At 43.8% G+C, this 16135-nt stretch overlaps 1 protein-coding gene across 1 annotated transcript in view; it reads left to right on the forward strand.

The window, feature by feature from the left end:
* Positions 1-12645: 12645 nt before the first annotated feature.
* Positions 12646-16135, forward strand: part of PDZRN4 (PDZ domain containing ring finger 4) — a 239969-nt gene continuing 236479 nt past the window's right edge. The window contains 3 exon segments of the mRNA XM_030459211.1: positions 12646-13301; positions 13704-13714; positions 15805-15887. Of these exon segments, the coding sequence (XP_030315071.1) occupies positions 12646-13301; positions 13704-13714; positions 15805-15887 (750 nt within the window).

A 16135-nucleotide genomic window follows, 5' to 3' on the forward strand; every position in this document is an offset into this window, starting at 1 on the left:
TATTTTTGTTGTAGACGTATTATTTTGTTTTTAAATTATTGTAAAAAAGCATTAAAAAAAAAAAAACAAAACAGGAGACCCTTTTCAGGAGGTTTACAAAAAGAATGACTCATAGGAAAAACAAGCAGTCTGGGTGCATCTGTCACATCCACTACACAAAGATTACCTCGAGTGGCAGTCACAGCAGCTCTCTCTGTGAGTTATAGGACAAAGAAACAGGAGGTCGTATTTTAGCATACAGTTCAGCACTGATGAAAGGAGTTCTTCCCTTTTCTTAAATAGATGGAAAGGAGTTCTTCTCTTTTCTTAAATAGATGAGCCACTGAAAATATGTGTCCTTACTACATATTGCAGCAGCAATATACTGTAACTCATTGATGAGAGGAAAAACTATCTGATGAGAAAAACTCCTCTGTTGCTCTGTTTGGGAAGGGGCAGCAGAAGAACGATGCTGGATATGGAGAGATGTGGATCTGTTGACTTCAACACGAGGTTGCTCAGGCCCTTGTGTCTGAGGTTCTTCCAACCTGTCTGAAGACAGGTTTCTTTCATGAGTTGATCATGCTGACACCTCTTGTAAGTCTTTCTGAGGACTTCTCGTGCAATAGTCCTCCACATCTAACTTGTCCTTCTGTGCAGCCTTTCTGCTTTATCTAAGTACCTTTTGTAGGAGCAAAAGGGGCAGAAAGGAGGAGGTATTCCAGCATACAGCAGCATGTCTTTTATCTTTGGGAACTGGGCCTTTTCAGGGGACAGTGGGAAGGTGTGCCATGCCAGGAGAACCCCCAGGGGGATGATGTTTTGGAGACAAATCATGCCTCTGTGCTTTCTTGATGTGAAGTGTGGACTTAGAGGTTTTCTTGATCCTAAGGACAGCCTGGCTTGCCTGCTGCCTGCAATGCACAGGTGATTTTCCACTTGCACATCTGCCCCAAGGGGATGCTGAGGCAGCTGCCCAGAGTCTGTGAAGGCTTCTAACAGGGAAAGCACAAAGGCCTCTTTTCCCATCCACCTCCACCCAAAAGGAAGGGGCACATAAGGCTGATGTTTCTGAACACCTCATTGAAATCCTGTTTTTAATCTCCTAGACACTAAGAAGCCCAGACTTGCTCCCATCAAAATCAATGGCAAATCCCTAATGATGACAAAAGGGACAAAAGGGACCCTAAAACAGGTGTCCATTTTGATCTCCCAAGTGAAATAAAAGGTGCAAACTGCATTTGACAGTTTTTCAACCAAAACTTATATTCACCTCAGTTTATGTCTGAATTATTTAAAACGTTATAGCATTCCAGTGCTCTATTGTATTCAGACATTCAGGATCCCTGAAAAAATATTTATTTTGGATAGTCCCTGTATCTAATTCCTCTTTTTATCAATAGAACAATATTTATTGAGATCAGGCTGCCAACTTTGCCAGACAGACGCCCTTTGCGTTCAAAAGAAAATATGATTCATCAGAGGATCAGGATTTCAGCTACAAATTAAACTTTTCTTTGATAGGCTGAAAGATACAAATCAATAAAGGAAAATTCTTGATAGTTGGAAAGGAATGTCTTCTTTGAGGCTGCCAATATTCAGTTCTGATCCCTAATATCTTAACTGATGGAAGAGATAGTTTTTTTTCTTTATCTAATTATATCCCAGGGGCAATGTTTAGAAGAATGATAGTTAGAACCAATTGTGCTGTGCAAAGTTGTCAGCTTATTTTTCCTATCTCTTTGAGACCACGAATAACTTTTATGTACTTGTGCAGCACACAGGACAAAAGTGATCCGACCTCAAGCCAGGGTTCTCTAGATAATACATGTAATTAGCATTATGCATAGTAAGAACAATAATGGCAGGAAAGAAAGTAGAGATAAACTTGAAGGTTTGTGGCTTGCTATCTTTTCATGTGCAAGCCTATCACACACATGAAAATAGCCTCATAGCCACAGTACTCAACACAGTAGGTGTGTGCTGGGAGAAAGTCAGAACATTCAGTGATCCTTGTTTTTCAGAGGTCTTTATTGCAGATGTCCCACAAAGTTATTTCTCCTCTCTCTCTCTCTCTAAGTAGTACTATTGAAAATACGTAATGTATTTTTCATTATGTACCCTTTTAATGATAATTAAATATCACAACCCTACCTTTCAAGTAATTGCAATGGCCTTGTTATTTTTGGTTTTGTCTGACTGTGTATGATTTCAATCTAATAATCATTAGTAACAATAATACCCCTCTACCCTTTTATCAGTCCTTACATCAGCAAGACTTTATGTTAAACATGACTCTGTGCATTACACCAGTGCTTACACTGAGTCACAGAGGTTAATTAACTTCTTAAAGATCTCAAAGCACGTCAGTGGCAGAATCAGGAATAATGACAGTCGGGTCTGAGCTCTGCTCTCTCTGTTGCTCTGATGCTCTGACAGTTCTTGCTGAAGGGTTAGCCAGACTTTGCAAAATGCTATTAATCACCAAAAGCTAGACTTCTTTAGGAGAGGATTATTTGTGTGGGAAGGGAAGGAGGGAGTCATTTCTTTGCTAAAATGAAGCTGAAAGTGGGGCTAATGGAAAGAAAAGCTCCTGCTTGTCTGAATCACACCGCTGGAAGGCAGTGGGTGTTGCAGATAGTTGGTAGCATTTGTAAAGGAATCTTGGGATGTTGTGTTCACAAAATCAGCCTGAAGAGTGCTGTACTGAAAATTCAAGGTTCCCAGGCAGTACAAAATCAGATCCAATGACATTTTACCAATGTCACCGATGTCTGGTATGTAGACCCTAGGAACATGGTATCTCTTAATTTGTAGGCTGCCAAAAAACCATGTTCATCTAACTTGTGCTTCAGAGGAGACAGCTGCTTTTGGACTTTTTCCTAGTCAGCAGTGAATGGCTGCTTGCTCAAACACACAGCTGGATAATTCTGATGTTATAAAGAAAACCTGGAATCGTTAAAGTCTGATTACTACAGTAAAAGGTATTTTGCTTGTCTCTCCTCTTCCCTACCACCATGATGCTTTATTTTATCACAAGAGCCTTTTCCAGAAACTTATAAGGCTGCTTCACATTCTCATGGGATGCAGACTGGCATTAGTGGATTTATGCTGATGGTATATTAATATGTATGATCTAGCAGGGACCTCAGCTTTTATTCCAGTTTGAATCATTACTAATTTGAGAGAATTTTCTGGCTTTAAATTGAGCTGTAACAAATTTGAAATTTTGCCTCATCAGAGACCACAGATAACACACTTGCCATTTAGATTTTCCCTTAAGTTCTCCCAAAACTCATCTTATGTAGCTGCTGCTTCTATTTAAAAGAGAAAGCCCTGATAGCAAAATATCAAATTCATAAAAAAAATTTGCTGTGCCTTGATTCATTTTAAAACATAACCAAGGGGCTAATCTGGCTTATTTTAGAGGTGAAGAACCTCTCAGAAGTTAATAGCAGATTCTTATACTAAATTATATGTTATTGATCTGATTCTGCTATGATACAATCAGAACCTGATGCACCTGTACTGCAGCTTGGGGTGAAGGGAGGCAACACAATAAAATACACCTGAGTGAGCTGAACAGGACAATAGTAACAGAGATGAAGAAAAAGCACATCCATCCTTTCTAAAAGTGTACCTCGTTTTGACCACTTCTATCTCCTGCTGATGTCACTAAAGCATCTGGCTGCTCAGCATTTCTAAAACTCAGGCTTCTTTCCTGAAAACCCATATAGGATAATAAAATGGTGATGATGTAACACAGCAGGTAGGAGCTGTATTAGTGCTTTGACAAAACACCCCACAACAAGACTATCAGGCTGTACATGTCAATCCTCAGTGCAGGAGGAGGTAGTCATTAGTAAGTTGCTTTAGTAGACCAGAATTAATGTTCATGAATTCGTGATGATAGGCAGCTTAGGAACAATGTAGATTTAACTTGTTCAAATAAGCTTTAATGGTGTCACCTCTGATCCTTCTGTTCTGAGTGTCTCACAAAAAAGGTGAATAGAAATTTCTTACCAAATTCAAAATGTTAAGAAAAAAAATATTGCAGTATCAGAAGATTATTTCTTTATTTTCCATTTTTCTCTTCATTAGGATAATTCATACCATAAGGCAGAAATCTACTAATTTAGCTAATTCTTGAAATCTCCAGGAACAGGAGAGATCATATTGTATGAACGTTCTCCCAGGAGATGCTCACCTAAACTCCACTCCCTCAAGTACTACAATAAACAGACACAGTATCTTTACTGTGGTTTACCTGTAGGGATCTATCAATTGTATTAAACCTTCTTCTTAGTTTGGTTTCCTCAGAAAAGGAGACATGGCAACAGTTGTCTCTGTGTGTACGCATTCCTGTTTGGGTCCCCTCCTTAGTGCTGTTTGAAGTTCTCATTTCTGCCAACCAAATCTGGCAAATGTGGAGGAGACCAAAAGAGCCCAGAAGTTTAATAAAACTTGGCAAACTGCTGGAGGAGAGACCCCTGGCTCTTCCCACTGCAATGTGACACTGGAAAACCCAGCCACCAGCCACAACTCTCAGGAAAATGTCTTCATTAGTTCCTCTAAAGTTCTCTAACCAACCTCCTCCATGCACAAGGGTACTGTGAACCTACCTTTCTTTCCTTTGAAAGCCCCCCAAAAGCATGATTGCAAGCTCATGGGTGGAACTCTGAATTGGATCATGAACCAGATCAGAATCATGGTTGGAAAAAACCTTTAAGATCACAGAGTCCAACCATCAACCCAGAAAAAAACAGCATGCCCAGTAGAGTATGTCCTGAAGTGCTAGATCTACACATTTTTTTAACACCTCCAGAGATGGTGACACCACCACCTCCCTGAGCAGCCCATTCCAGTTCCTGATTACTCTTCCAATAAAGAAATTCTTCCTAATACCTAGTCTAAACCTCCCCTGGCACAACTTCAGGCCATTTTCTCTAGTCCTATCATTATTCACCTGGGAGAAGAGGCTAACACCCACCTCACTACCACCTCCTTTCAAGTAGTCGTAAAGAGCGACAAGGTCTCCCATCACCCTCCTCTCCTCCAAACAAAACCATCCCAGTTCCCTCAGCCTCTCCTCACAGGACCTGTTCTCTTGACCCTTCACCACCTTCATTAATCTCCTCTTGATCCACTCCAGCAACCAGACATCCTTGTAGTGAGAGGCTCCCAATGGAACACAGCCCATTGCAGGATGATAGGGTAGGAAGGGGACAGAAAATATAGAGACAGCAATCATGGGGACTAATCCCAACTCCCTGCAGTCCCTTTAGTGCTGTCCCCTTGCTATGTTACCAAAAATACTGTAAAAAGCCACTGCCTCACTGAGGAGGTCATAGTTTCCAGTTCTGTGATCAGACAGGGAGGCTTCATGTGAAATAACAGTAAATCTAATTCACCTGCAAGCTAAAAATGACAAACTGGGGCATGTTCTGTCTGCTTTCACTGGGAGTGGTGAACAAGAGATGCTGATAGAAAAACTCCCTAAATGTGCTTTTAGCATAACTAGTCAAGGTGGTCTTCTAAACAAGAAAGGTAAAATAAATCCTAATTATAACTGAAGTAAAATAAAAGCCACCCAGATGGGTTAAGTGTACTGGTGGAATAAGCAACTGTATGTTTTTTAATTCAGTCTCACTGATAACTCATTTGTGGAGGTGTAGCTTTAGGAAAATAGGACTCACAGGAAAAATAAAGCTAAATGGATCAAGAGCTGGAAAAATTTAAAAATCTAAAATCTTATTTTTTCACTGTTTATAATTTTTACTTCTACTTTATCCTAATATTTTTCAAAATGTATTACTCTAAATCATGACAATATCATTTCTACTGTCAAATGCAAACCCAAGACAATGCTATAAATCTCTAAGGGAGGAAGTGAAGTATAGCCAGGAATCATGTTTGCTAGAGCACTAAAATACTTCATCATATGAGGAAATCTTTCATGTTTTGCACTGCATTATTTGTGTTAATTTAAGCTGTGTCTCAAAGGGACTGGCCTTGGGGTCAGTTAAATATTTGGAGTCAGTGTCTCCATTTTCATATGTGAGGAACACCAACAGAGTAAAGTGTTCCTTGGCCATTTTGGTTTAACCTGTTTTGCACATGGAGGCAAAAGATATGGGGTTGAAGAGGACTCTCCAAAGTGCGTAAATTGCAGTAAGCATAACAAGCAAGCAGATTACATGAATGAAACTTCTGTGCTTACCTTAAGGCCCACATGAATACTAAGATGTTTATTTTTCATTTTCCTTTTTTATCTATTTAGTGCGTATTTCCAACCTGGCTTTTTTTACTGCATCTGGTAAGAGGCTAAGAGCACTGAAACCATGCATGGGTTCCCATATTCCCAAGCACTGACTGTAATTCTATTTTAGCTACAATTCAAAAATGGTTTCTTTCATTTTTGTAATTTTTTTTTTTTACTTACTAATAGCTTTTTCCAGACTGTGTTATGTTAAAATGCATAAAGTAATCAGAATTCTCTGCACACATTTCTCAGGCTGTTCACCTGCCTTAGACTAAGGCCAGACACATTCTGGTGGCAATGATATTTAAAGTTAATTTCAAAAGCTTAAACTCACAGATTTACATAAGAGTTCTGGAAATCCTACCACAAAATTCCCACATTTTTTTTTTAAGTTGGTCATAATTCACTCTGAGCTTTTCATGTATGTTTTTGAATGTTGTTTACTTTTCTCCTTTACCAATAGATGTGCAAGGTAATACTACAAAATGTCAAGGTAACATGTAAAGGTAAAGGCAGTTTTCTAAATACTTTGTGATGTAACACTAGTAAAAGATATGCAAAAGCCAGAAAAGTGGTAATATCCTGAAGCATTTCTTCTAATCTTAGTAACTATCAAAGCATTCACAGAGATCTGATGAGGTTAGAAACTGAGTTTCTGCTTTTATCTCAGTTTGTAGTGTATCTGATTTTACCGATATTCAGCCAAGTGACTGGTTTTCCATCTTTGGTTCTTAAATAATTTCACTGCCTGAAACTGCCTTAGGAACCACCTCTGTACATTTGCTGGCTGATGGATAACTGCAAGGGCAGGAGGATTTAAACATACTCTGAAGGCACTGTCACCAACAGTGAGGTGATCCCTCTCTGAACCAGTTTGTAATCTCACATGAGCCTGGCAGCAGAGAGTCACCCTGCTCAGTGAAAGCAGCTGCTGAGGTTTCATAATGTGACAAAAATAATCCCCTTAGATTTCTTTTTTCCTTGAGCTAATGGATGCTAAAATAGACAGAAAGCTTTTGGTATCTGCATACCCTTAGGGAGCAGCTCTGTGCTGAGAGGAGGTGTCTGCAGCAGGTGAGTACAATGTGGATTGGCTCTTCGAGGACAAATTTAGAAACTGGGACATCTGGGAGTTGCACCAGCTAGGTTTGGAAAGGGAGATGAGATAGAAACACCTAAGGCAAGGCTCCTGTGTTCATTTCCATTTATCTCTGCTGCTGGCACTTTCTGCTCAGTCTGCAGCTGGACCCACAGTTCTGGCTGGGCCTTGAAGGTGGCTTGGGCAATGTGGGGCAGGGGTGCAGCAGCCAGCACAGTCTGAAACAAACTGGTTAGGAGGAAACTGAGCAATGATCCAGCTGGCTGCAGGGTGAGGTAAAGGCCTGAGAAGTGTGAGAGGGAAACGCAAGAACAGACCTGAGTTCTCTGCTGGGTCTCCGGTCTTCTTGCTGCTTCTTTGTTGCCATGTTAAGAAGCAGCTGAACATGAAGTTCTGAACAAGAAGAATTGAGGAAAAAGGACTGTGTCAAGCCCCGAATCATAGAATCAGAATGGTTTGAGTTTTAAGGTAGCTGAAAGATCATCTAGTTTCAAACCCCCTGCCTGGTCAAGGACACATCCCACTAGACCTGGTTGCTCTTTGAGTATCATTCTGTTTTGTCCAAGGGGTTAAGTATGTAGTCTTCTGCCTCTCTTAGTGCATTTTTTCAGTTAGGGATTTAAAGAAACATTTTCCTGTGGATTACTGCAGTTCAGACACCTGCATTCATTCGTTCCCCTCCATCTGCCTCTGGGGTCAGAGCATCACTCCTGGCTTTCCTTTTGCTTTCCTGATTTGAGCTATTGCCTGATCTCACTATGAGCTTTCCTGATTACCAGCAACTTATTGGTGAAGGTCAGGCGAACCACACAGACCTGGGACTCCAGTTTAAGAGAAAGCCTTGCCTGGTCTTTATCCTCCTAAGGAGAAAGAGGAAGGCAGTCCCAGTTCCCTGCTTTGACACACTCTTCCAGTTTATATGAGCTATTTTGACCCACAAGCCTAGTTACCTACCTCCTCATCTGTAAAACAGCACTTTCCTCCCTCACAATTGTTTGATGTTAAAACATCCTGGTAAGAAGATGGAGAAAAGCCACCTTTCAGTACTCACATCTACCTATAAACTTTGTACCACAGGATCCTATGGAGAAATGTAGTACTGAAAAAACCCAACTGTTCAACTGCTAGAGGTGTCCAAAGTTGATGGCATCCTTTGTGTTCAGCAACTAAGTTCCCAAGAGACTTAACAGCCACATTCAGGAGTACTTAGCTTTTATAGCCCTGGACAGATGGATGCTTAAATACACACAATCTCACTACTCCTTCTCCTTTTCCCTATACAAGGCCCAGTCTGCAGGGGTGACCTCAGAGCACACCTCCCAGGTTAGGCTTCACAGAATACTTGATATCAACTGTAATTAAATAGAGACCATGTAGTGTCTTTGTCACAATGAACGAAATAGATCATAAATGTTTTCTCTGTGTAAACTTCCTTACTGGATGTTGGCAGTTTTCTGGCAGTTTCTTTCCTTAACTGAGAACTGATAAATACAAATACTTGTTCAGGTTTCAGCAATGAATTGAGCTTTCAGACTTATTTTTATTCCTCCATCTTAGGGATGCTCTCTTAACACACTGCAGTGGTAAACAGTGAGGCAAAAAAATTGCTTGCTGACCTGAAAAATAAGGAAAAAAGAACCCTTTCTGAGGTGATTTACAATGAAACATGAGTATTATGGACCAACTTTATGCTTATCTTTTCTTTGCCAAAGTGCAGTGGCATTCATTCTTTCCAGACATGTTATCTTCTGATGATAACAGGATTTAATAGCAAATGTTCAGATCTCATTTTTACTCTCAGAGTGAAGATGCTGAGTCTTCCTGGCTCTAAACTAGTTGCAGGGTTTTATTACTGTGACTTGGAAAATAAACTTCCTTTGAAATCCCGCAGATGAAGATTAGAGCAAAATTATTATGAGGGAGAAAAATAAAAAAATACATGCTTTATTCTTGCATATGTAAGCTGAAAGTTCATCAAATTTTCCTCATTGATTTCAATGGAGCCAGCAGCTTTCCAGCTCCCGTCAGGATTTCAGAGCAGTAATTCTTATCTCAGGATTTTTTTCATCAGAAGATTTGGGTATGGCTGTATAGTTCACACTTTAAACTGCAGATCCCCTTCAGATGAGAAAAAAAATCTACAGGCATAAATAACCCTTGATACTATACTTGAAATAGCTCTTCCTCCCATCTCTGATGTCCAGGAGCTTTCTGTGCTGATAAAGTAGTGGTTCAAGGGTTGGACTTGATGATCTCTGAGGTCCCTTCCAACCCAGCCGATTCTATGATTCTATGATTCTATGATAACGAACTCCCTCAGCAGCACTTATCCCCACCAAGTACTTCCTCAAAATGTTCATGTGTGTGTGTCTAGATGCATGTGGCTAAAAAGGCAAGTGCTTTCTATTTTAAATGACTTTTTCTGCTTTACTGAGTAGAGCAAAAGGGGTTTGTTGGAAGATACAGACTGTCCTGGAGACAAGCCACCACCCAACATGTCTGGGTGCAGCCCTGGTGTGAGTGGTTGAGCTGCACAGAGCTCTTGCAGCCATGGGCAATATTCCTGCTGGCCCTGCTGTTCCTGAACTCCCCAGCCTCTCCCCATCTCATTACATCTGAATTTCCCTCATTGACCACTGCAGTGAAGCCATAATTGCAGCAGTGGCTTTATGAAACCTGGAGCTGTAGGTTGATGAGCAAACAAGGTTATAATTATGCTGTCTCTTTAAGCACGGTTTAGGAAAGTATAAGGATCGTGTTTTTCATTTCCTGATTATGTCGGAACTAATAGTACTAATTGTGGGAATCCCAGGTAAGCACATCCGTAATGTTTGTATCCATTTATCCATGTGTACCCATTTTCATGGAGGTCTGGTATGCAGATGCACCTTTAGATGAGTTTTGTACATTTTTCTTTTTTACAGGTCCCTGCACTGAAAAACTACTTTTAATATAAACCCAGTCACCTGTGCTGCCATCCGTGCTGATACCTTAGCAAACAAAGACAGTTTCTTGCTCCAGCACAGAGAAAGGGCACAACTCTCTGGAGCCATTTGGCCAAGGCAATGACATCTCACAAATGCCCAAAGTGGGCCAGAAAGGACAGGAATTTTTTAAACATGTGGCTACCATGGGATTCCTAAATCTCCATTTAATTAATCACCTAATTTAAAAGCAGGCTAAAGGCTCTACCTGGCTATGTCCTCCCTTTGCTTCCTTTTGTACTGGTGAAAAATGTGACAAGGATGCCAGAAGGACTCACAGCCTCATCCCTAAGCTGTCATCCCTGAAGCAGGTTTGTCACCCCAAACTGTCTCCTGGGACCAGCCCCTGAAGCCCTTGGGCCATGCCCAAGAGTAGTTTGGGAGACTGCTCACAGGCCTCTGCCTAAAACCATTCTAAAAGTCATGCTAGCAGATTAAAAGAGGTAATACCCACTTAACAGATCATGTGCCCATGCTTGGGCCTGCTTTTTTCCCAATTTAATTTATGGGTGTAGATGTTACTGCCTGTGTTTAGACCTCAGATTGTGTGGGGGCCTCATAGAAGCAGGTAAAGAAAATACACGAGGACATTGGGACTGAAGAGATGGTAGAAACAAACGGTGCCTGAAAATGAATAGTTAAATGCAAAGATAGATGAAGAGAATACAGTTTTTAATAATTTTCTGTAACAGTTAGAATGACACTAATTCTGACCCTATCAGCAAAGCAATTAAAATCAGTGGAAATTCTAGATGAAAAAAACACATTATGAATAGCATAATTAGTTAGTAAGGGTATTATTTTTTTTTGTTTGACAGTATGTGGTTTTGATCTGCAATGAAATATTGTATAATATATTAGGGTGCATTTTCTCCAGACTGAGAGGCTATTTTGATGGTGCAGTTTCTTTATGTATTTCACAGCCATATGTATTTAACTGAAACTGGGAGTTTCTGTGTGGCAACTCAGAAATGGTCGATTGCTGGTGGTTCTCTGTAGATGCTTTGTGAGGCATTGCCAATTGTTATTGTTTATAATTGCAGAGAAAATTTTGCTAAGAAACTTATAGGTAGATGTAACAGATCTGTGGTCCCAGGTACAGTTCTAGGAGGAGGCATGCGCAGGGTTTTCCTTCTTGTTTTGGGAAAAAGGAACGAACATTTGTCTCTGTTGCATTGCCCCCATGTTGTCATCTTAGTCATGGAAAAGTACCATTCATTTGTGGGTTACAAGAGCCCTGATGGCTTTGCCAGAGGGATGCTCTTGGGATCCTGAGTTTGAGGCAGGAATTCCAGAACTGGTGAAGACACACCCTGGCTCTGCTTCAGGAGTCCTCAGGCCAGGAAATATCCTGTGATCTGTGCCTGGACAGTCCAAACCTGCCAGCCCTTCCAAAAGTGATGGTGCCTGATCCACACATGAGGGAGCCCACTGAAAAAAACTCTCAGTCTCCTCTCTCTTCTGGGAGGTTTTCCATGGGACTGGGGGGCAGCAATCGGGCCCTATGCTTTCAATGGGAAGTTATGTGGAGAATGTGTTGGGAGTTTCATGTTTCAATGTATGTTGCGGGTTGTGCAGCAGTGAAAGGCTGGAGTCCAGGCTGGCTATTGATCCTAACGATGCATTGCTACATTTTGTAGTCTTTTAGCTTTTCTTAAAATGAAAAGTGTTGTTTATACATATGTTGTTGTTTAAGGGAGCTCAACGAGCAATTTTGTTATTCCAATTGTGGGTTCTTTGGCGCGCCAAGAAAGAGAACATTTGAACCGGGGGCTTCAGCTTTCTGTGCCCTGTCGGACATCCGAAAACAAGAGTGCAGAAGAGACTCAAGCCTTCTAGAGAGAAATGACAACGACACATTGACACGCGTGTGAGATGCACCGGCACCTATATGCTGCAGTAGAAGATCCTGAGCCACACGCTGCCTTGCCGCCTGTCAACTTCCAACCCCCCCTCTCCGCCCCGGCCACGACCCGAGGTCGGTGACCGGCCGGGGCACAGCTGGGCCGCCAGTGCGGGCGCTGGGCGCACCCCGGGGCGGGCGGCAGCGGCGACTCCCGGGACCTCGCCCCGCCGCGTAGCAAGGATGCCCCAGGAGGGCGGAGGTGGTGCCGGGACTGGGCGTGAGGCGGTAGCGCCGGGGAGAAGGAGTTAACGCGGGAGGGTGGGGGGAGCCGCCGGGAGCTCCCGCTCGGCGCTGCCGCCCGCCTCCCCCGGCACGGCCCCACTCCCTCCGCCCGCCCCTCGCCCGCCGGGAGAGGCTCCAGCGCCGCCGGGCCCGGGCCGGGGTCAGGGCGCCGAAAGTTTGGCGGTCCCCGGCCATGGGCTTCGACCCGTCGCGCTTCGCGGCGCCGGTGGCGGCGGAGCTGCAGTGCAAGCTGTGCGGGCGGGTGCTGGAGGAGCCGCTCTCCACGCCGTGCGGCCACGTCTTCTGCGCCGGCTGCCTCCTGCCCTGGGCGGCGCGGCGCCGGCGCTGCCCCCTGCGCTGCCAGCCGCTGGCGGCCGCCCAGCTGCGCCCCGTCCTGCCCCTCCGCAGCCTCGTCCAGAAGCTGGAGGTCAAGTGCGACTACAGCCCGCGGGGCTGCGGCCGCACCGTGAGGCTGCGGGAGCTGCCCGCCCACCTCGCGGCGTGCCGCTACGGGCCGCCGCCGAGCGACCCCGCCGAGACGGAGCCGCGGGGCGGGACCCCCCTCCCCGGCCGCTCTGGGGGCGGCTCCGAGGGGCAGCCGTGGAAGCCGTCGCGGGCGGGCGGCGGGCACGGCTGCTTGCGGGCACCGCTGCGGGGCGGCGGCAGCCCGGAGCCGCCACCCCAGCTGAAGAGGGACGCCCTGCGCTGGAGCAGGAGGGAGAAGTCGCTGCTGGCGCAGCTCTCGGCGCTGCAGAGCGAGGTGCAGCAGACGGCGCGGCGGTACCAGGCGAAGTTCGGGCAGTACATGAGCCACATCAGCAGCATCACCCGGGACCTGGCGGGCAGCCAGCCCGGCAAGGTGAGTGTGGGCACAGAGACCAGCGGGGCAGCACCTTCGCCTCCCGGCCTGCCCCCGCAAGAGATGCTCTCCCTGGAGCTGCCCGACTTGTGAACGACCTGCCGAGGTGCCGGTGCGAACGGTGTCCCCGGGGGAAAATCCCCAAGCCCGCGCCGGGACCCAGCCCGAACCCCCTCCCTGCGTATGACCCGTACGGTGAGAGCCGCTTCTCACCTTCTCCCGTACCCGGGGAGATTGACCCACTAGCCCCGGCCGGGGACACGCTCATTTTCGGTCCTGTTTCGGCACCCGGTCACGAAACCAGCCGTGGCCGAGGGTGGCTTGTCGTCTGCTCGGCTGGAGAGGATGAGGAGCGGGCGGGGAAGGAAGGGGGTTCGCCATTCGGCTGGCAGTCGGCAGAGGGGTCCCGGTTCCTCCGGGCAGGGTGTCCTTATCAGCCACCCCCTCCCCACCTTGCAGGGACCCGGCTGCAGTTACTACTCAGTTTGCTTCGGCAGGGACTAACAGAAGCTCAGGGGCATGGAGCTGGTTTTTAACTTTTTTTTGAGATGCCGAGAAGTCGTCCTAAACGGGGCATAAAATTTCTGTAAACTTTGGAAACGATGATGACAGGACAGCAAAGTTTCTTTCGTTTGGTAGAATGGAGGAGTGGTGGTTGACGCTGCTGTCACTACTTTGCTCTCAGGTGTGATGACATCGCTCAGGTAGCCACTCGCTTCCTTTAGGCTAAATAAACTATCTGAGAGTACTGGTGAGCTGGCTTAACTCCCTGTAAGAGCATTTTTGGAGCATTAACGCCTGGCTTGGAGGATCACTGCATAGGCTCTGGCACTGCTGATTGCAGCCGTGGTGAAGTGTGTTTTCAGGCAAGTGATTTTTCTTTTTACCCAAGTCTTCTCTTGGGGAAAAAAATCCTAAATGGAAATTGTCTGAGAAGTCTAACTCAGTCCTGGAGAAATGTCATGTGCTGGGCATCTGACTGCTGCTGCATGGAAAACGGGAAAGGGGACATTGCAGGACACCTGTGTGCCTAGAGAGATGGCTTTTTGTGGCATCATGACACTTTCTGTTTGGAGACTTGAATATTTAAGTATTTCTCTCTCTTTTTATGTATATATTTTTTTCTTTTCTTTTTTAAATTTCCTTTGGTTAGGTGATCCATGAGGGTTGGGCACACTGCGAGGTGTGCTCATACATCTGCTTCATCCCTTGGCAGATGGGATCGGATCATACGAAGGGGGGAAGCAGTCTGTTAAGTCTGTTACGGCATGTGAGGTGTGCGAGGAAAACTGCCTTTAGAAAGGAGGAGGGAGATTGGGATTTTCAGTAAGGAGTTGGTAGGAGGTGTGGGGATAGGGGCGGAGGCATCACCGCTGGGCAGCAGCGGAGCATCTGCCATTCCTGAGCGCTGCCAGTAGGTGTTGCTGCATGAACTGCCTCCCAAAAATCTATTCCATAAGTGAGAGCAGGGTAATGAATAAAGCAGGCGTTTGAGAGAAAAACTATCAATAAAGTAAAAATGTTCTTCATTAAAATCAAATGGAACTTGCGGCAATAAAAAATTTGACTGTCACAGGTAATAAAATAGGGGCCTCAGCATTGTGTTGTATCTTCAGTGTTTAGGTGTCAAATTTATATAGATCAACTAACATGTTGAACACAAACGCCTAACAATGATGGATGAAATCAGATCTGTTTTGTGGGGAATATAGCTCCTGAAATGTGGCTATTATCATACATGAATAAGGTAATATAAGCTAAGGTGCAATGCTCAAGCCTCCAAGTATTTTTATGATTTACCTGTTCCACTGATGGAAAAGGTTACTCTCTCCTTTTCATTTTTAACTTTTACTTCAGCACTGGTTTTGAATGCTTGCTCTATACTTTAAACCTTGTTAGAAAAAAACTACATTTTTCCTGACATGGTTTTGGATTCTTTCTTTTTGGGAGAGAAGGGAAAGGATGTGATGAAAAGTATGGTTTCATTTTTTGTGTGTACCTTCCCTGAGTTGCTATGACGTGTGTACTGATATGACATTGGCCTGAAAATTATATGTATTTTAACCTATCTGTTTAATGTCTGAAACGTTGACACACATAGGTATTTTATTTTTCTAGAGACTTTGAGACATTTGGAGCTCTGACTTTTTTTAGTATTGCTGAACATTCTTTCCACCAAAAGCCTGCATTTTTTTCTGTTTTCAGCTGAAGATAATCAGGTGTTACCTGTTGCTTTTCAGTGGCATGTAACTTTTCCTTTCCTGTGTTTTTTTTTTATTTGTTTGTTTGGTTGGTTTTGCTTTTTTCTTTTTTGTTTCCCCTGCACAAAGTCTTTTGTTATCTTTATTATTAAAAGATTATTATTGTTATTTCCCCTTAAGCCTTATCTTACATATTTACCAGCTAAAGATTTTTTGTATGCTATTGCTTTCATTTAAGATCTTTTTGAAACTGTATTCTTGAATAGTATTTCATCTCTTGCTTCTTAGGGAGGAGAACCCAAACCCTTAACGATCATGCTACACCGAGAAAATGATACTTTGGGATTCAATATTATAGGAGGACGTCCCAATCAGGTAAGGACAAAAGGCAATGTAGGTATTAGGTACACTGGTAGTAATAAAAGAGTTACTTTCAATGACAGTAGGTATGGAATCAGCTCCATACATAGAGGGCTGTATATTGTTTGGTATAATTGAAGTTAGTATTTTGAAGATGTTATCTCCTGAGAATTGGATTAGTTTAATTTTCAGGAAAGGTTTTCCCATTATTTTTGCTTTAAAATTTGAAGCTGATCTTCACTCAGTTCCTATGTAAGTAATAT

This window comes from Calypte anna, chromosome 1, assembly GCF_003957555.1.
Source record: "Calypte anna isolate BGI_N300 chromosome 1, bCalAnn1_v1.p, whole genome shotgun sequence".
In the NCBI taxonomy this organism is placed as follows: Eukaryota; Metazoa; Chordata; class Aves; order Apodiformes; family Trochilidae; genus Calypte; species Calypte anna.